Source organism: Hordeum vulgare, chromosome 5H, assembly GCF_904849725.1.
Source record: "Hordeum vulgare subsp. vulgare chromosome 5H, MorexV3_pseudomolecules_assembly, whole genome shotgun sequence".
Classification (NCBI taxonomy): Eukaryota; Viridiplantae; Streptophyta; class Magnoliopsida; order Poales; family Poaceae; genus Hordeum; species Hordeum vulgare.
The window spans coordinates 493165194-493185145 of record NC_058522.1 but is presented as its reverse complement, the minus strand read 5'-3'; the positions used below and the strand labels follow the sequence as shown (position 1 = coordinate 493185145).

The 19952-nt window shown below is 44.2% G+C and overlaps 2 protein-coding genes across 2 annotated transcripts; one reads left to right on the top strand and one right to left on the bottom strand.

Annotated features, from left to right (window-relative positions):
• The first annotated feature begins 575 nt into the window (after window positions 1-575).
• LOC123397004 lies at window positions 576-3297 on the top strand. The gene is made up of 5 exons (XM_045091725.1): window positions 576-711; window positions 1076-1185; window positions 1705-2538; window positions 2643-2804; window positions 2914-3297. The coding sequence occupies exons 1-5, from the start codon at window positions 576-578 to the stop codon at window positions 3295-3297; spliced, it is 1626 nt and encodes a 541-aa protein (XP_044947660.1).
• Window positions 3298-16093: 12796 nt separating this feature from the next.
• LOC123399950 (2-alkenal reductase (NADP(+)-dependent)-like) lies at window positions 16094-18345 on the bottom strand. Its single transcript, XM_045094342.1, has 5 exons — window positions 17995-18345; window positions 17353-17530; window positions 16992-17158; window positions 16801-16883; window positions 16094-16696 (listed from the first exon to the last, which is right to left on the bottom strand). Exons 1-5 carry the CDS (start codon window positions 18229-18231, stop codon window positions 16318-16320), a joined length of 1044 nt encoding a protein of 347 aa, XP_044950277.1. The 5' UTR covers window positions 18232-18345; the 3' UTR covers window positions 16094-16317.
• Window positions 18346-19952: the final 1607 nt, after the last annotated feature.

Genomic DNA, 19952 nt, shown 5'->3' with positions numbered 1-19952 from the left:
AAATTCTCTTTTAGTCTCATGTGAAAGAAACATGATGGACTTTTAGGGACTAAAAGGGGATATTTGGGACTAAAGGAAGAAGTCCCTATGGAAGGGACTTTTTGAGACTTTTTTGACACCTTTTCCAACACTGCCTCTACTTTTAACATGTTATTTAATAACTTCTAGTACATTACTAGGGGTAATATGGTCTTTTTGCATTTCATTTAATGACCTATAGTCCATGTTTAGTCCCTGAAAAAAAAATAAGGACTAGAGACTTTTTAATTGGGACTAAAAAAAAAGTCCTAGACTTTTTAAAAAAACAGGGCCTATGTTTTGGGAGGACCCACTTGTGCAGCGGCCAAAAGCCTTGCGTTCCTCCTGGACTCGTGGTCGTGGCAGGGCGCCGACGCGGTTTCATCCACCTCGCGCTTTCTGGACTCAGAGTCCATGTTTAGATTCGGGTTCTTCTTTTTCTGGTGAAACAAAAACAAATCGCGTGATCCGGCGGTGGGGAGAGAGGGAAACGGTTCCGTGCCTCGGCCAAGGGCAGCGTCGTACGGCGTCGGCGTCGGCGTCGGCGTAGGCCAATCATGGGGCTTCCGGCGCTTGAGCGGATCATCTCCATGCAGCGGGAGCGGCGCCGCCGGCAAACGCGAGCCCGTGGCAAGCTGCCGCCGCCGCCGCCGCCTCTCTCTCAGCTCCCTCGCCCCCCTCAGCGGATATTCTGTACGTGCGCGCCCTCGCATGCTGGCCCCCGCCCAAAGGAAGGGATAGTCTTATTCAATATTGCTCCACGGCTCGCATGCCAGATTCTATCCGTTTGGGCGTGAATTCTTGCTTCGGTTTGGTGGACAGCAAGACTGTTCCCTCGTTTTGTTCGTTCGTATACCTGCTTACTTCCGAACAAATAAAATTTGGGTTCTCAGCAGCAACAAATTAAAGGATGTTACTGAAATCACTACCACAGTAGTATTTTTGACCAAAACTGAATGGGAGAAACATAGTGTGCATGTGCCTCGGTGTGCTTGAGTTTGTTGATTTCTTCTGTCAATGCGCAAGCTGTCTATGACTATGCATCGTGTGTTTGCAGGCGGATCGATCGCTTCAGCGCCTAAAAGGAAGTCATCAGCCCTCCACCTCCAGCAAGATGGTAATTCTCAAGGTGCCAAAAGAATGAAATATCTGCCGATTCTTCCGGAGGTATGTGATAAGTAACATGCTAATGCCCGAAGAACTATGCTGCAAGTAAATTATTTCTTTCGAGCCTTTTGTTTCTTTGGACGTTTACTTTATAGAGATGAATCATAAATCTACTGGCAAGTAACATGATTGGAACATTCTTTCTCTTTGGGTATATTAATTCTTCTTTCGTAGAAAAAGGTGAAAATCTACATATGAGATTCCTTTACTGTCCTTTGGATTATTCTAAAAGCCTAAAACACGTGATTGTAGCCACATATGAGTGAACATGTCCAATATCTTTCTTTGTATTATATAAAACACTAATAGGACTTTAAGCAGATTAACTTCTATATGGTTGATACATCATAATTCGACAGTTAAATTCTAATGCCATATCTACCTTTGTATTTCATTGCACATTGTGCAACCAACTAGGGTACAATGTACTACATTAAATGGTCGTATTGTATTTCTTTGCCCAACTGAAATAATCATTTGGTTATGTTCTGTTTCTGTCTCCGCGTGTGTGGAATGCAGGACATCTGGTGGCATATACATTCACTAATGCCAATGCTAGATGCTGCCCGAGCTGCCTGCGTTTCTCGTACCTTTATGCATTCCTGGAGACGCCATACCAGCCTCACCTTCAGTGAAAAAACACTAGGCATGGATGAAAGTGTGTGTGAAAAGGATGGAAAAGCAAGGGATCTCACCTACAAAGTTGCCAACATCTCAATAGAACACCCAGGCATTGGTGTGAAGAGAGTCAGAATTGAGTTCGATGATTACAAGACCAGGGCCTATTATCTTGATCGTTGGCTTCAGATTGCCATCACAACTGGGATTGAAGAACTCAGTGTGTCTTCGTCTATGTGCCAAAAAAGGTTCAAGTTCCCATGGTCACTTTTATCTGAAGGAAGTGGAAACTCAATTCGGTACCTGGACCTTTCCTGGTGTGCGTTCCGTCCAACAGTCAGACTTGGCTTGAGAAGTTTGACTCAACTTACTCTGTTTGATGTCCATATTTCAGAAACTGAGTTGGCCTGCCTCCTAGACAATTCATTTTCTTTGCAGCAGTTGACACTCATGTGGTGTAGTAAGATAGTTAGACTGAAGATACCTCCGCTGGTGCAGCAGCTCATCACCCTCGAAGTGTTGGGATGTAAGAGGCTGCAGGCGATAGAGATCGATGCACAAACTTTATCCAAATTTTTTTTTTGTGGTAAGCAGCTAGTACAACTCTCGTTTGGAGAAGCATTACATTTGAAGACCGTAGACATGCACTCTCGTGGTGCTGTCTGTGATGCCCGTGCCAATCTTCCGTCCAGCTTGCCAAACCTTGAAACTCTTTCTGTATATTCATATTGTGAGGTATACTACGAATTTTCTGGTGACTACAGACTACTGAAAAAAATGAGTATCATGATATTACAGTAGCCATGCACTTGCATTTTAAATCTGAGTTCTTTATGCAGGCGGTCAGTACGCCGATGGTCGGTAGCAAATTTCCATTCCTCAAGCACTTGACTGTTAAACTTGCTGCGGCTGCGGCTGCGGCTGCGGCCCCAGACTATGATTATTGTTCCCTGATATCATTTTTTGATGCTTCTCCTTCGTTGGAGACATTCTTCTTGAATGTAAGTTGGTTCGACCTGCAAAGATATCTTCATTTTCAGATTCCGCCCATAAAATTGATCCCTTAATGGTGGAGCCTTCAATTCATATATCTTTGCGCGTCATCTTCAGGCGTTCCTGGGAAGCATGCATCATCCATCCATTTTGGGAGATCCTTCAGGTCGGAGGCAGATGCCGGAACACCGCTATGACAAGCTCAAGAATGTGACTATTGTTGGTTTCTCCTCTGCCAAGACTTTGGTTGAGCTAACATGTCATATTCTTGACAGTTCAAAGTCACTTGAGTTTCTTACATTGGACGCCACCCAAGGATATGATTACCTTAGGTGTTCTGTCAACAGATCTGGCAAATGCTTCCCTGTGAGCAGGGATGTCATCTTGGAAGGTCGTCGAGGGCTCTTGGCTATCAAGAAATACATCAAGGGAAATGTTCCGCCTAAAGTGAAGTTCACCATTGTGGAGCCTTGCAGCCAGTGCCATGTTGTTGAGCTTTAGTCATACAGTGTCCTGGTATATATTAATTTCTACGTTAAACGCTTTAGGTGAAGGTGAAACCAATAGACTCCCACTTTTTGAAGGGCTTGATGAGGGTCAAGGATTGCTTTCTCGAAACTGGGTGTTTTCAAATATGAAGTGAAACACAAGTGCAGTTTTGGGAGAACAACTGGTATGAGCGTGATTACTCTGTTTACTTTGATATCGTCTGTTGTAAACATGGTATGGTTGTGACTGTTCTACGATTGCTTTCCTTGAATCCCTTCTCATAGCGCTTGCCACATTTTTTATTTTTTACTGCATATTTTTTGTGTTTTTTTTGTCACAGTGGGTATTCTTAAGTCTTGTTGTTCTCTTATTATGCACTTTATGTTGGTGACACTGAGGGCATCTCGAACACCGACCCACAAATTTTTTTCCGCATTCGATTGTGGACGGGAGGGTACCAGTCCGTGAACACTGATGCAAGAGCTGACCATCCAACTCTGTCCGCATACATTTTGAGCACTTTTTCAATAAACCGGGCAAATTTCATGCAAACACGACGGCTTTTCATATAAACCAGACGAGATTCATGCAAACATAGCGGATTTTCATTACATTTATGACCAAAAAAACAAACCCAAAACCTACACTACGGTGGCGTCAGGCATGCAAGTCCTTGTTTTAACCTTCCTGGGACCGCGTCTCCCATCTGTCGTCTCCATGAGACCGGTTATAAAACTGATGAAGTGAAGGTGTGCTCTTCGATAAGGAAGAGTAGAACATGGGTGACGGACCGGCCGACGTGGGACACAAGACCATGCCGCCCCATGCCCTACTAATCCCCGGAGGACTCCGCGCCTTGTCCTTTGTCGGCGGACGTGAGATCTCGATGCAAATGAAGTCGACGGTGCTGTCTTCATCCCACCGGGCCTCCCGGAAGTTCGTCAGCGACACATAGGACGAGTAGCTGGCGTTGTTCGCGATCGCCTGCATTTGCGCCTCAAGGGTGGCCTGTTCCTCGCCAGTGGCGGCTTGAGCGCGGACAGACGCGTATATCACATGTTGCTCCGCAATGAAGTTGGGGTTCTCCATGGCCATGGCCTCCACGGCCTCCTCGCTCGCGTGCTCGTCATCAATTTGGCCCTCCATCAGCCGGTGTTTCTCGAGAAGGGACAAGTTGTACTATTGTTCCTCCTACGCGTGTTGGAACACAGACATAGGCCCCGACGTAGGTTGTTGAAGTGTGCTTGTGCCTGCTCCATGGTAAAGCTGACATGCACAGGCGCGAGCTCCGACGCCATTGTGGGGCCGTCCTTGTCGTCGAAGACGTCCGGCGAGCTAGCCGGCATGCCGGCCTCGACCCGCCTAGCACGACAACTCTGCCAGGCGGCCGTAAGGGCGGCCACCTCATGCTTCATCTTCGTTGAAAGGCTCTTCCATAGAGTGTTGTCGCACGCAGTCATGCCGGATGTGGTGCAAGAGAGGGGGATGTGTAGCGTCTTGTGTTATGGATGGAGTTAGCCGGGTGTGGACGCCTTTAAATATCGGATAACGATGAGGCCACGCATCCGGGTGCGTCAATGCGCGATGTCGGAGCGGATTTCTCAGACGGCGAGCCTACTTGTTGGCGGCATACAGACAAATGGGGCATTGAACGAGTGTGGTAGATATCCTTCCCGTCCCGTTCAGTAACGCATCTTTGACATTGAACAAGCGCGAACACCGGGAACGCGTCGTGGGCGGCGGCGCACCACTTCATTGGCAGTGCTAATGAGAGGTCACATCGTCAATATGAAGCGAGCGCTCTACAACGGTATCAATGCGGGCAGCTAACGCCAGGTGGGAACGCACGTGAGAGAGGTGGGTGGGGTTATTCGGTGGGCCAGGGTAGTCAGAAGCGGGCGTGCCAGCGGTCCAGACGCCTGCAAAGCCGCCCCTCCCACCCTTCATCCCACTGCGTGTTTGTCAACAATTTGTGTGAGAAAGTGTGTGTGGACCGCCTTACGAACCGATGCAGGACTGCATTGGATGACACAACATGTTCAGAACGCATGGTCCGAACGGTTGCACACGGTTTGAGTATCAGCGTTGGAGTTGTTCTATTGTTTTCAAGTCTTTTTGACTGTGTGGAAACGATATGTCTTCAAGTTCATAGTCTTGTGAGGATATATATTTTATTCATGTATCAATTGTCCACGATGGAAGGTTGGTGCTTGTAGCGTAGCCCTGCATGGCCTATATGTCTTTGTGCATATGCAAAAGACATTTGTACATGTATCCTCGTAACATAGAGAAAGAAAAGAACCCCGTCTTTGTACATGTCCTATTTTATCTTGGACCGCACTATGTAGCGGCGCCCCACGGTAGTCCTTCCATGCCGCGGCCATTAAACGCGCAAACGAGTACAAGCTGATCGTGGAAACGTGGAAAGAAACAACAGTATGCAACGTCATGTTAGATGCATGCATCCCATTACAAAATGAAGTCACGCAGCTTCATAGATATATGAACTAGAACTACTAGTCAACTCGATCCACTAGTAATAGACTACTAGGGCAGTTTCTTATTGTTCAAAGAATGCTCGATGTTGTCGACTTTTTCTACTGCAGTTAACATCTCGTGGTGCTTAGTGTTTATTTATATTGACATGAGTGAGAACTAAGAACACATTAACCATATTTCCCAAAACTAAGGGCAGATTTTTCTTAAAAAAATAGTTCCACTATTTTCTGCTAAATTGTTGCCAGTTTGTTCTTACATGCTTGTCGGTTTGTTCTTATACACAGTTACCAGATTTATCTTATATGATTACCTGTTTGTTCTTATATATACCAACTTTTCTAGGAAAAAAACTATCAAGTTGTTCTTATATACAACGGCCGAGCTATGTGTAGGGGGGGTGGGGTGTTGGGGAACGTCGCATGGGAAACAAAAAATTTCCTACGCGCACGAAGACCTATCATGGTGATGTCCATCTACGAGAGGGGATGAGTGATCTACGTACCCTTGTAGACCGTACAGCAGAAGCGTTAGAGAACGCGGTTGATGTAGTGGAATGTCCTCGCGTCCCTCGATCCGCCCCGCGAACAATCCCGCGATCAGTCCCATGATCTAGTACCGAACGGACGGCACCTCCGCGTTCAGCACACGTTCAGCTCGACGATGATCTCGGCCTTCTTGATCCAGCAAGAGAGACGGAGAGGTAGAAAAGTTCTCCGGCAGCGTGACGGCGCTCCGGAGGTTGGTGATGACCTTGTCTCAGCAGGGCTCCGCCCGAGCTCCGCAGAAACGCGATCTAGAGGAAAAACCGTGGAGGTATGTGGTCGGGCTGCCGTGGAAAAGTAGTCTCAAATCAGCCCTAAAACCTCCGTATATATAGGTGGGAGGGAGGGGGCCTTGCCTTGGGTTCCAAGGACCCTCAAGGGGGTCGGCCGAGCCAAGGGGGAGGACTCTCCCCCCCCCCAAACCGAGTTGGACTAGGTTTGGTGGGAGGGAGTCCCCCTTCCTTCCCACCTCCTCCCTTTTTTTTTCTTTCTCTCTTGATTTTCTTCTCCTTGGCGCATAGGGCACTTGTGGGCTGTCCCACCAGCCCACTAAGGGCTGGTGTGTCTCCCCAAGGTCTATGGGCTTCCCCGGGGTGGGTTGCCCCCCCCCCCCCCCCCGGTGAACTCCCGGAACCCATTCGTCATTCCCGGTACATTCCCGGTAACTCCGAAAACCTTCCGGTAATCAAATGAGGTCATCCTATATATCAATCTTCGTTTCCGGACCATTCCGGAAACCCTCGTGACGTCCGTGATCTCATCCGGGACTCCGAACAACATTCGGTAACCAACCATATAACTCAAATACGCATAAAACAACATCGAACCTTAAGTGTGCAGACCCTGCGGGTTCGAGAACTATGTAGACATGACCCGAGAGAATCCTCGGTCAATATCCAATAGCGGGACCTGGATGCCCATATTGGATCCTACATATTCTACGAAGATCTTATCGTTTGAACCTCAGTGCCAAGGATTCGTATAATCCCGTATGTCATTCCCTTTGTCCTTCGGTATGTTACTTGCCCGAGATTCGATCGTCAGTATCCGCATACCTATTTCAATCTCGTTTACCGGCAAGTCTCTTTACTCGTTCCGTAATACAAGATCCCGCAACTTACACTAAGTTACATTGCTTGCAAGGCTTGTGTGTGATGTTGTATTACCGAGTGGGCCCCGAGATACCTCTCCGTCACACAGAGTGACAAATCCCAGTCTTGATCCATACTAACTCAACTAACACCTTCGGAGATACCTGTAGAGCATCTTTATAGTCACCCAGTTACGTTGCGACGTTTGATACACACAAAGCATTCCTACGGTGTCAGTGAGTTATATGATCTCATGGTCATAGGAATAAATACTTGACACGCAGAAAACAGTAGCAACAAAATGACACGATCAACATGCTACGTCTATTAGTTTGGGTCTAGTCCATCACGTGATTCTCTCAATGATGTGATCCAGTTATCAAGCAACAACACCTTGTTCATAATCAGAAGACACTGACTATCATTGATCAACTGGCCAGCCAACTAGAGGCATGCTAGGGACGGTGTTTTGTCTATGTATCCACACATGTAAATGAGTCTTCATTCAATACAATTATAGCATGGATAATAAACTATTATCTTGATACAGGAATTATAATAATAACCATATTTATTATTGCCTCTAGGGCATAATTCCAACAGGGGGGGGGGGCGTGGCATCCAGCTTTGGACCAATTTTTGAAGAAAATAATATTGGAAGGACTTAGATGAGAACTTTTTAAGTATTCCCCGCCCCCACACACCCACACACCCACAAACATTCGTATTTCTTTTTCGCCCCCCACAAAAAAACAATCGCATTTTCTTTTTCGCCCCCCTGAACATTCCGTCTAGCTCCACCACTGCTTATATACTCCCTTCGTCCCACAATATAAGACATTTTTTTAAGCAAAAACAGCTTGAAAAACATCTTATATTATGGGACTGAGGGAGCTTGTAAAAACGTCTTATATTGTGGAACGGACAGAATAGTTTTTAGATTGTTTTCGTATAATTGCTAGTTTGGTCTGATGGAGTTGTCGCATTTTCCATATTGATTGTTTTTATTCAGTTGTCGAGTTTTCCAAAGCACTTACCAGGTTGTTTTTATACAGTTGCCAAATTGTTCTTACATGGTTGTCTAGTTTTCCGAAAGCACTTATCATGTTGTTTTTATACGGTTGTCGGTTTGTTCCTACATGGTTATCAGGTTTTTTGAAAGCACTTACCAGGTTGGTTTTATACCGTTGCCAGATTGTTCATACATGGTTGTCAAAAGCACTTAACAGGTTGTTTTTATACGGTTGCCAGATTGCACTTACATGGTTGTTGGTTTGCTCCAATGCAGTTGCCCGATTTTTTTAACATCACCCACTTGATTGTTTTTCATAGAATTGTCAGGTTTTTCAGAAGCACTTGTCATGTTATTTCTAAAACAGTTACTACACATAGTTGCTACTTTGATTCGATGCGATTGTCGGTTTTTTTAAAATTACCTACATAGTTTATTTCCAGTTTTTTTGCAAGGCCTAACATTACTGACAACTTTTTTTGCGGGAAAGAAACTTTTCATTAATCAAACATGATGAGTACATTCAGAATCAGCACTGGCAACTTATTAAAAAACTTTGGTGGCATTACTCTGTAATGTTCAGATGTTAAGTGATAGAAGCAAAGTTTAGTACTAACAAACATCATTTAGAAGCAATTAATTACCGGCATAAGGGATGTGTGATCGTTGTAAAAAATATTACGTTATTCATAGCACGCAGGATGAAATGGTAATTTCACATAGTGTAGCAGAGCACGTAGCAAATCACTGTAGTGGCAAATATTTTAGCAGGTCATGTACTAGCTATTCCATGTGGCAGAGTCCTGTAGCGCCTTATATGGTCCTGGCGTTTTTTACGCTCATTTCACAATGTGCCAGAAAAAAGTAAACCTGCACCGGGCAGACACGTCTAAAGAGAATCAGACGCTCGGATCATAGCGCCGCACACGAAGACATGCGTGCGCACTACACCAGATAGATTTTCCCATTTGTCTTTATGCCTTACCAGAAAATGCAGCTTGGGTCCAAAGTTATGAAACATATATACATGGTGATGGTGGGTGCCACAACGTCATGCACATAGGCTACAAAGTTGCATGCTTTTAGAATCAAACTAGATCATTGATGGCACGCGTTGCCGCGCCCATCTATTTTGACAATAAAATGATAGGTATTTTTAAATATGTGGAATTTGGTCATTAATTTTACTCATAAGCTCATATAATGAAAGGAAAATTGCATAAATCAAGCTAAAATACATAAATGTTATATTTGCATAAACTTCATCAAAATGGAGAATTTATACGTTTTAAATTATATATAAAAGAGAAACATGTGATGTGCTTAGGTAAACGTTGTTTTAACTTTACAATTTATTTCTGTCACAACATTACAGAAAGGTGCAAGAACTAAAAAATATTGTACCTTTAAAAGGAGAGTAGTCCAGATTATGTCTAATAGCATAATGATGGCAACATCTATTGCTGCAGTGGATATTATATGAAGTAGCATGAATAGCTAGAGCTCAAGAAAAGGTAAGTATGATCAACACCCTCAAAAAAATTCCCATTGCCTTCTTGTCATATGAGTAAAAACAATCTAGTATTCCGAGCTTATTGCATCTACTTCTGCTGCAAATTAAGGTCCCAACGAGTAACACATCACTGTATGACCAATCATCAAGCATTGATGCCTGGCATAGCCATGAACTGGCGTTGGTGTCATCCTCATCAAAATAGCATGAATAAATCAACACATTAAGATTGAAGTATATAAATTGACAAAATATGCCACCTTTATAAACAATATTCAAGTGTCTTGTTGTAATTGATCCCATATGACCCAGACTACATGTATAATATACACGTGTAAGCGATCATGGAGCTTTGGCAGCCAAGATATATTTTAGTGCACTGCAATCAGCTCATTTATCCCTCTCTGCAGAAGGAGTACATGAGAAATTTTAGAATATATATTCATTAAACAAAATACATTATAAAACAAGACAATCTACAGTAGAGCTTATACGTCTATATGACCCTATAGTTTCAGATTTCCTAGTTCGAAACCATTTTTTCACTTATTATGAAGTTGACCCATACATATTGCACATATGTCATTCTTTCTTGCATTAATATCATAAAAATATACAAATACAAAGTAGAGAATGACCATCAACTTATTACTCTAATCTACTGAAAAAAAATTAAAAATGAGGCATCACTCAGAAAAAAACTGATGTATTATTTCGTATAGACCACCAGTTTACTTTTAGGTTGAAAATCCAACTGAAGAAAGTAGACAATGAAATTGATTAGCAATTAAATAATACAATCAAACCTTCTCTTCAACACCACTATGTTTCTAGTCAATAGGTTTTGTCATGGATGAACTTGAATGGACGATGGTAATAGTAGTAGCAGGAAGCTATAAACCATATCAAGATCAATTATGCACTTCAAAATGGTCATCATCAGCATGCAAAAAATAGGCAACCTTAAAAAATGGAGCTCAAATTTGAGAAGGATCTTGAGTTGACGCCTAGCCGCTACCGCCGAAAGAGGTGCAGGATGAGCCAACCCCACATATGGAAGCAGCGGTCAACAGCCAGACCGCTCAGACGCACCGTTACTTCAAACGAACTATCTCACTTCTCAAGCTCATCATCTCCAACAGTTGAATGCAAAGATCTCTGACTGCCTATTTGGGATTGGAGTTACACGGAGTGCCTAATTTTTATGTATCTGGCTTAATTTACTTTTCTTCACGTTCCGTCTTTCAACCACTATTGCTCTCAACTAAGTAATCTAATGCAGAATTTGATTACTGTGTTATCTTTGCTCATACGATTTTCATGTCTAATTTATCTTCCATGGTATCATGTTATATTCATATGTATCAGATCAGATCTTTACATAATGCTACTTTTGGGATACTGTATCAGATGATTCTTTTGAAGATGATGGCACACGGATTACCATTGCCTTGCCATGGTGCTCAAGAACTGCTAATGGTGCTCTAATCAGCAACACCTTACTACCGCCACGTGGAAACAATGCCTCTACTCCTCTACCTAGAACGAATCTTCCTAATTAAAATTCTCTTGCAGAAATATTCACTGGAGGGATGGGGATCAGTATAACCCATCTTGATCCAGATCCAAAAGAATATTATTCTTGATTTGGGACGAAAGGCATGGTTCTTGGATCCAAGAAATCAAGAGGCCAACGAACTACATGTGTTGAATTAGCTGATGAGAAGATGAGACAAAGGGAGTAGTACCTGCTGGGCGGAAGTGTGACGGCCATCTGGATGATTGCTTGCCTAGGGTCGCTCGTTCCACTAGTGGCGCTGCCAAGCCATGGTGGGATCTGCCACTCAAGTTGAAGGTCAGGGCAGGGGGACATGCTCGTTGCCATGGCGCTGGTTTGGGTCGCTAGCAAGTGCCAAGAAAAAATATTAAAACCCTTGAATTTTGTGCACTAAAAATTAATATACATACATGCAACAGGGACTTCAGGTCCAAAAATGATAGAAAAAGACGTAACAAAAAATTACGTAGTTTACAGTTTCTGAAATCTCTAGCAGTTGATTCTTTCAGCCATATGAAAATACCTATTAGTAGGAAAGTAGTGCTAGACCATATCCACTACCACTATGGATTATAAATGAGACATGCTTAGTTGAAGCATCAGCCTAATATTGAAAGCCTGCAAGTATACATTAGACCAAACATGATTGTGAAGATTCTGAAAAAAAGAAATAAGATATATGTAGAAAGTTTGTGAAGAAGAGATTAAACATTCGTTAGCAATAGTATTTCAAGAAATGTACTGCCTCAACATTCATTACCAGTAGTATTCCGAGAACTGTACTTCCTACGAGTATATATCGGCCTATTTACCTATCTCTTGTTGTAAAAAAATGATATTTTACTGAATTCAAAAATCGCTTAACACTATCACAACACAAACAAAGTAGAGTTGTATTTCGGCAAACGCACTTCACTTTCATCCTACGGCCAGCTAAAATAAATAATTCCAAGTGAAACGCACATCGGGAGGAGACGTGCCGATCTTAGGCCCCCGGTGCTGGACGACGGGGTTGATGTCGGCGGATCTCGGGACCGGTGGAAGGAGAGGCGTGGCCTGACCGCCGCGGCCAACGGCGGCGACTTGGGCTCGAACCTGATGGGGCCGCCGGTGCCCGCGGTTGTGGTGCCCCTCCTGGAGACGCCGGACTGGATGGGCGGATGAGGACATGGAGGGCCTGAGGGAAGGGAGAAGCCGACGAGGATATGACTGGTGGTGGGTGCCTTCGGCCGGTCCCCGCGGGCGCCACCAACTCCGGTGGATTGAAACACGCGCCTCGCATGGCCTTGGTTCGATCCCTCTCCTCTAATCCTCTGCTTGTCGCTCTGTCTCCTTTAAGGAAAATAATTAACGAGCGCATGAGCGCTGCATCCTCTGCTTATGGGCCGAACAGGTCCGGTTTATCAGGTTTCTTCGTTTCGGCCTCAGAGAAGCAGCGCATCAGGACAGCTGGGCTACATGCGGAATAAACGGTTGTAGACAGGAGATCAGACGACCACGGACGCCCAAATCATCGAATCGAACGGTCACAAATGCAATCGCTGAGAGGACACGGTTTAGGTTCAGTTTTACTGTCCTTAATAGGAACTGCGCAGTAAACAATCAAAGACAGAAGGGGCGTATGCGATTGTAGACCGATGAACGCAGTGATACTGAACAAAAGAGGACTGGCCGATAGACATAAATCCGACGGCGATTCGATAAACTGAAACCTGATTGACATGAAAATGTCACTGCAACTTTGTATATATCATCGCATATCATCTTAATAACATGTACTCCTGTCATCATCGTGTTTAATGTCTACAAGATTCGATAAACTGAAACCTGATCGACGGAGTACAAAAAAGACAAACTAAATATTACTACAAGATTACCACACAAGTCACAGACCCTCGTCATCATCGTGCTTAATGTCTAATTACATCATACGCAAAACACAAGCTTTCACGCTCACCATTGAATTTGAAACAACCAAAGTGAACCTAGCTAAACTTTTCACTCAAACCTTACCGATCCATAATCTGATGTACAAGTACAGTAGTGCGGCACAAACTAACATGAAAAGGGGGAGCGAAGGCAAGAATCCGACAGGTGCTCCCATGCATGCCCGATGCCTATGGCGGCCTCCTCCTTCCCCACGTCGTCGAGGTCCCTGTGCTTCGGCGCAGATGCGCTCCTGGGTGTTGCATGCGCGGCGCAGGCGGTCAAGCTGCGAATCCTCGATCCGCTTGAACTGGTTCGTCTGGGCGTCGGTGCCGAGGAATAACGGCTGGAACCGGTTCATCCCGGCATTGGCGAACAAGATCGCGGGGTCGTCGACGGGTATCACAGAGTTGGACTCGAAGTGGTTGATGAAAACCTCCCGGGCACGGGCGGACGTCCAAACCGGCGGCTCCTCCATCGGAAGGCTGGCGGTGGCGGCGACGGCGACCGTAGATGCTCCGAAGGAGGGAGAGGTGGATATGGCAGCGGTGGCGGCAGGCAAAACCCTAGTTTATTTCTTTTTCTTCTTTGACCTTATATAATAAGAAAGCCCTGGTCGTTGGAAACGGGAGCCGAGGAAACGCATATATAATAGTCTCGGATTCTGGAGACGACGGGACGTACGCATCTTCTTCCTTTAGTTTTTCTTTTTCGTGGTGAAACCTGAAAGCCGGCGAGAGAAGCAGGGCACAGAGAGGGAAGAGGAAAGCAGATTCATGGAGCTGCCGGCGCTCCACCGGCTCATACCCATGCAGTGGGGTCGCCGTCGCCATCGCCATCGCCATCGTCGGTGAAGTCAACACTACGGTGCGCGGTAGCGCGTCCACCCCCTCCGCCTGCAGAAAACTGCGTGATGATAGTTGGATTTCTTTGAACTGCCTCTTTTAGCAACGACTCACAATCTAATGTCCTGCTGTAGTGCTGTGTTATGTTACTCTAGTGGGCTACTTATCGTCGGCCTCTGCCATTTCTTGCACAGGCCAAGATCTGTGTGTATAAATGTCCAACAATCCAATACAAGTAACAAATCGTAGATCTTATCTCTCCTTTTTTAAGAACCAAGCTAAAAGATATCTTGCTAATGTAAATGATAAAGTTCGCAACTGATGGATCACTGGGATCCTCTGCGTGCGTAACTTGCCGCTGGTCGACCATGTGCCATACTCTGCTACACCGTTCATAAGTATACACATATTTAGAATAGCAGAACCAGGAAAGGAATCAATTTCGACCAAGTGTCATACTCTGCTACACTGTTAAAATACTCATAAGTATGCATATAAGTTTCACTTGTACAAGTTTTCCAACTACACAAGTACTCAGAATACGTAAGTTTTTGTCTATGTAGCAAATCTACATATCCAATGCGCTGTCTATATTGTATATTGCATTGCACTTTAAGCTATCACTTGCAAGCACCTGGGAGCAGGGGTGAAATGTTACTCTTAAAGTAAAGGTTACTGTTGTGGAGCCCTGAAGCCAGTGCAATGTCGTTTGAGCTCTAGATGGCTTCTTATCATAAATTATCAGATGTTCTATGTGTAATTTCAAGTTAAGGACTCCTTTGATTCAAAGGAAATTCACAGGGCTTCTAAAGGATTAGAATCCCTAGGAATTTTTCTTATATTGATCATTTGATTCATAAGATTGGATAGTGTAGGATTCTTTCCTAAGAAATTGTTTGTATTATACTTCCTCCGTTCCTAAATATAAGTCTTTCTAAAGATTCCACTAGTGGGCTACATACAGATGTATATAGACATACTTTAGTGTGTATATTCACTCATTTTGCTTCGTATGTAGACGCCTACTGAAATCTCTTAAAAGACTTATATTTAGGAACGGAGGGAGTATTTAATAGGAAATCTAGCATCTACACTAAGGCCTTGTTTGGAACCATAATAGATTATAATAATCTGGATTATGAACATAGATTATATAATCTGGTTTATAAAAATAATCCTTGTGGGCATGTTTGGAGGCCAGATTATATAAACTGTAAACCAGCTTTTAAATTGTACAATGACATGTTTGTCCTCAGTTTACAAGGAAAAATAGAAAAGTGGCGGTGGCACTGCGTAATTCTCTTGAAGTTTACAAGGATAACACGTCATTTGTAATCCATAATCTCATTTTAGCTGGGTAGAGGAGATTATGAGATTATAATAATCTGGCCATCTAGTTTATAAAATCTACAATATAAACTGTCCTGTTTGAAAATACAACAGATTATAAAAACCAGATTATATAATCTAGGTCGGTCCAAACAGGGCCTAACCTCTTTTATAGTTCTTTTGTTTTTTATAGCATAGAACACTCCCTACAAATTCCTGCAGTTTGCTAATCCTATAGAAATCAAGTGGGCATGTCTTGTTTAAAAAAAAAAGAAAAAGTGGGCAGGTCATTCCCAATTCTGTATTTTTCCTGTTTTGCGTTTTAAAATTCCTTTGAATCAAAGAGGGCCTGAAGTCATGGTCATTGATTTCTCTGTAAAGATTGGATGGTGCAGATGAAGCACTTGTGCTCTTTTTGTAATTCAAAATTTGTGTGTTATAGTGCATCACCTAACTGGCCCTTTGCTGAGCTGCGGCCAGAGTGCACGATGAGTACCATCAACTCCCCTTTTGTAATACTAGTAAACATTATTAGTTCATTCCAGCTTCCTGGATCACCTAAGCAGGATTCAGTTTTCTCCAAGTTTCTCCAAACGCTGGCTCAAAGGATGCTGCATCCAGCAAACCGGACTAAGTACGCCTCTATATATATCTGAATTCTGATCTCTGAAGGCACATCAGCACTTCTCGATCCAGGAGGGCTCCTGGCATGCGACGTCACTCCCGTGCGACGGCCACCAGCTGCTTTCCGACGTTGCGCCCGTAGAAGAGCCCAATGAGGGCCGACGGGAAGCTCTCGATCCCCTCGGCGACGTCCTCCACGTAAGTGATCTTCCCTTCCTTGAGGTAGCCGGCCATCTCCTCTTCGAACTTTCTGTAGGTACCGTAGTGGTCCATCACGATGAACCCCTCCATACGGATGCGCTTGGCGACGATGTGGAAGAGGTTGCGCACGCCATCGAGCTGCTCCAGGTTGTACTGCGAGATCATCCCGCATACAGACACCCGCCCGTGCAGCCTCATGTTGAGAAGCACCGCGTCCAGCATCGCGCCACCCACGTTCTCGAAGTAGATGTCGATGCCCTCCGGGAAGCACCTGAAAGCAAGTATCATGGCACGGAGAACTCTTGATTAACTGGCCCTGTTCATATGAAGTTGGAAGCACGCAAGAGTATGATAGGGAAGGGGCCTGCAATTAACCTCTTCAGTGTGGCGTTCAGGTCTTGCTCCTTCTTGTAGTTGAAGGCATCGTCAAACCCAAACTTTGTTTTCAGGAGGTTGACCTGAGGAGAAGGCAAATTTATCCCATCAAAATAGAAAGGTTTACCAACAGTAGTGATAAAACTAGATCAGTATGAACAAGGGATGTTCCCAAATGAGCACGCACAAACCTTCTCATCGGAACCGGCACTACCAACCACATAGCAGCCAGAGATCTTGGCAAGCTGCCCGACAAGCTGTCCGACGGCACCTGAGGCTGCGGACACAAAGACATAGTCGCCCTTCTTTGGCTTGGCCACATCAAAAAATCCAACATAGGCAGTAAGGCCAGGCATGCCTGAATTATGAAGTTTCCAGCAGTCAGAGAAAATACTAGACAGTATATCTGCCAAGGTTACATTTGGTAGATTCTATAGCAGACTAAGGTCTACGAAGAAATTAAACCATAACTTTCCAGTTTCAGAAAAACAGATAAATTACTATAATGATAACCAGACCCGGTTAACCTGTGATGAATAAAAGTAAACTCACCCATAACTCCTGTGTAGTACGACAGCGGCAACTCGGGATGGTTGATCTTGAAATGTGTCTGCAGGTTCGTGATCAAAGTGTACTCTTCACATCCTGTCATTCCCCACACCAGATCACCGGCCTTGTAATCCTGATGCCCGGATTCTACCACCTTGCTTACGCCCAGAGTGGTTAACACCTGGTGCCGGATCGATTCAAGGATCCGCAACAAAATTGTCAAGCTTTCTGGTGGGTGAAAAAATTCAGAGAAAAGAAAGGCTGAATCCATGTGCAGAACTGTCGATCGTGTTGCAGAGCTTTAAAAAAAATCCCCTGTTCCGTGGAACAGAAAGGTATACTTTTTTTTAGGAAAAACAGAAAGGTATACTGATAACAGAGTGATTATTTTAAGCTCTGCTCATGCGAACCACATGCTGCAGATCCAACAATCGAGCCATGCATGAATCATATAGTATGACTGTGTGAGCTGAAGAAACAGCCGCCAGTAGACTGGAGTACAGTTATCTGGAAGAATTTCCCTGATATACTAACACTGAAATACTGAATCCGAGAACCAACTGTAGATCTGTACTGCCAAGGAGACTGAATTCCGATGCGGGGCCAGGTCTGATGCTAGGTTAAAAGGAATTCGGTGGTACTTACCTCCCCCTGGACGAAGTCCGGGACGTAGCTGGGCTCGTCGTGGCGGGACATCCGGCTGCGCATGTAGGGGTCGCAGGAGAGGTAGAGGTTCTTGACCACCACGGCGGCCGACCCGGGGGGCACGGCCAGGCGCGCCGTCGCGGGGACGACCTCCATGTCGTCCTCGGTGGGGAACCCCGTCACGTGGCGCTTCAGGATCACCCTCCTGTTGCCCACCTCCGCCGCCGCCGCCGCCATTGCTCCCTTCCTTCCTTCCTCGGACGCGCCGACGAGTTGGCGATGTGTGGTGGTCTAGATACTGTGTGAGCCGCGCGTTCGGTCGGGCACGGTTCGTGTGTGGCGGATGGAGCGGGTGCGTGGTGCGCTTAATATGCGTGGGGCGGCCGGGAGGACGGGATGACCGCACCGGAGGAGATGCGTGCGTGTGCGGCTCGTGTGAGCGGGCCGGACTTGTGAGTTGTGAGGCGTTGGACAACGCTACACTTGAGTGTGACGCGCCGCTGTTCGTCTCTTCGTATTTTGTAGGCGGTCTACCGTGGCCGGCTCATGGTGCGTTCTCATCTGGACCATCTGACTGAGCTTGCCGTGATGTCGTTAAACGTGACAGAACTGGTGTCCGTCGATGGTGTTTCGGTGAGGCACATGGCAGCCACGTGTGTTAATGCTTTGGGGCGCGGAGAAGGGACCAGAGTGTGACGCGCGTCTTGACGCCCCGTTCTTCATTAACTCTCTTTTTTTCTACTAGCAAAAAGGACCCGTGCATTGCAACGGGAGAAAAACAATTATAATCTTTAATGATACTAATCATATTATGTCTCCAAAATTTTAGGACATTACCTGAAATGCATGAACATTTTTTTCAATTGCATTCAAAAAATAACACAAACTTTTTTCAAAATCATGGACTTTTATTGTTTTCACCAACATTGTTCTCAAAATTATGAACATTTTTCTAAATATGCGAATATTTTTACAAAAATCCTGAGCATTTTTTGAATTCACAAACATTTTATATTTTCTTCAAACTTTTATTTCAAAATTCCCAGTTTTATAAATTGAAAAGTTTTTCAAAGTTCTAAATTATTTAAACAAAAAAATGGAACAGAAAAATGAAAATAAAAAATGAGACTAAAAACAAAGGCACGCACTGTTTTTAAGATTTTTACACGTACTTTTGTTTAAAATCGTTGACTTTTTTATTTTATGAACATTTTCTCAAAGTTTAAACATTTTTTTATATGCAAACATTTTTCAAAACTCCTGAGTAGTTTTTGAATTCTCAAAAAAAATATGTTTTTTTGAATATTTTATTTCGAAATTCTCAGTTTCTTAAAATTGAGAAAAGTTGTTTGAAGTTCTAAATTATTTAAAGTAGAAAAACAAAATGGAACTGAAAAGAAAAATAAAAAACTAAACAGAAAAAAACAGGCGCCCATGCATGGGCCGACTCAAAAAGGTGTGATGCATCTTTTTCCAACGCCCAGAGCGTAATATAGGAGGTCCCTACATGGGCCGCCCAGTCCGGAGATTTTCCTGTTTGAAACGTTTTTTATGACTTATAGGTGGCATTGGTGGGTAATTTTAGTCAACTTTAAGAGCAATTTGGATGACGTACGGAAGAAACACTATTTGCTTTATTATTAGGGAGAGATTTTGTACGTCGTTGGTTGTGGCTGGCTCATGGTGCATTTCAGCGAGACCAACTGACCTGGGCTTGTTGTGATGTTGCGGCACGTCGTAGCATTGGTGTCCATCGATGGTGTTCATGTGAGCATCATGTCTATACCCCTTTAGAAGATAACATATCCATACTTAAGATAAGAAGAGACATACATAGGCTTTAAGATGAATATATAACAAATATTCAACCTTCTTAATCAAACATAATCAACATACTATAATTTTATAAAACCTTTGGTGTTTTTAAAGGGAAATTTATAAGTTAGTTCACATCGAGT

Coding starts and splice junctions, on each gene's coding strand:
- LOC123397004 (XM_045091725.1), top strand. CDS start 576: ATGGGGCTTCCGGCGCTTGAGCGGATCATCTCCATGCAGCGGGAGCGG. Junction 712..1,075: donor CCCCCCTCAGCGGATATTCT/GTACGTGCGCGC, acceptor GTGTGTTTGCAG/GCGGATCGATCGCTTCAGCG. Junction 2,539..2,642: donor CTGTATATTCATATTGTGAG/GTATACTACGAA, acceptor TTCTTTATGCAG/GCGGTCAGTACGCCGATGGT.
- LOC123399950 (XM_045094342.1), bottom strand. CDS start 18,231: ATGGCGGCGGCGGCGGCGGAGGTGGGCAACAGGAGGGTGATCCTGAAG. Junction 17,531..17,994: donor CGGACTTCGTCCAGGGGGAG/GTAAGTACCACC, acceptor ATCCGGCACCAG/GTGTTAACCACTCTGGGCGT. Junction 16,884..16,991: donor GTGCCGGTTCCGATGAGAAG/GTTTGTGCGTGC, acceptor CCTTCTCCTCAG/GTCAACCTCCTGAAAACAAA.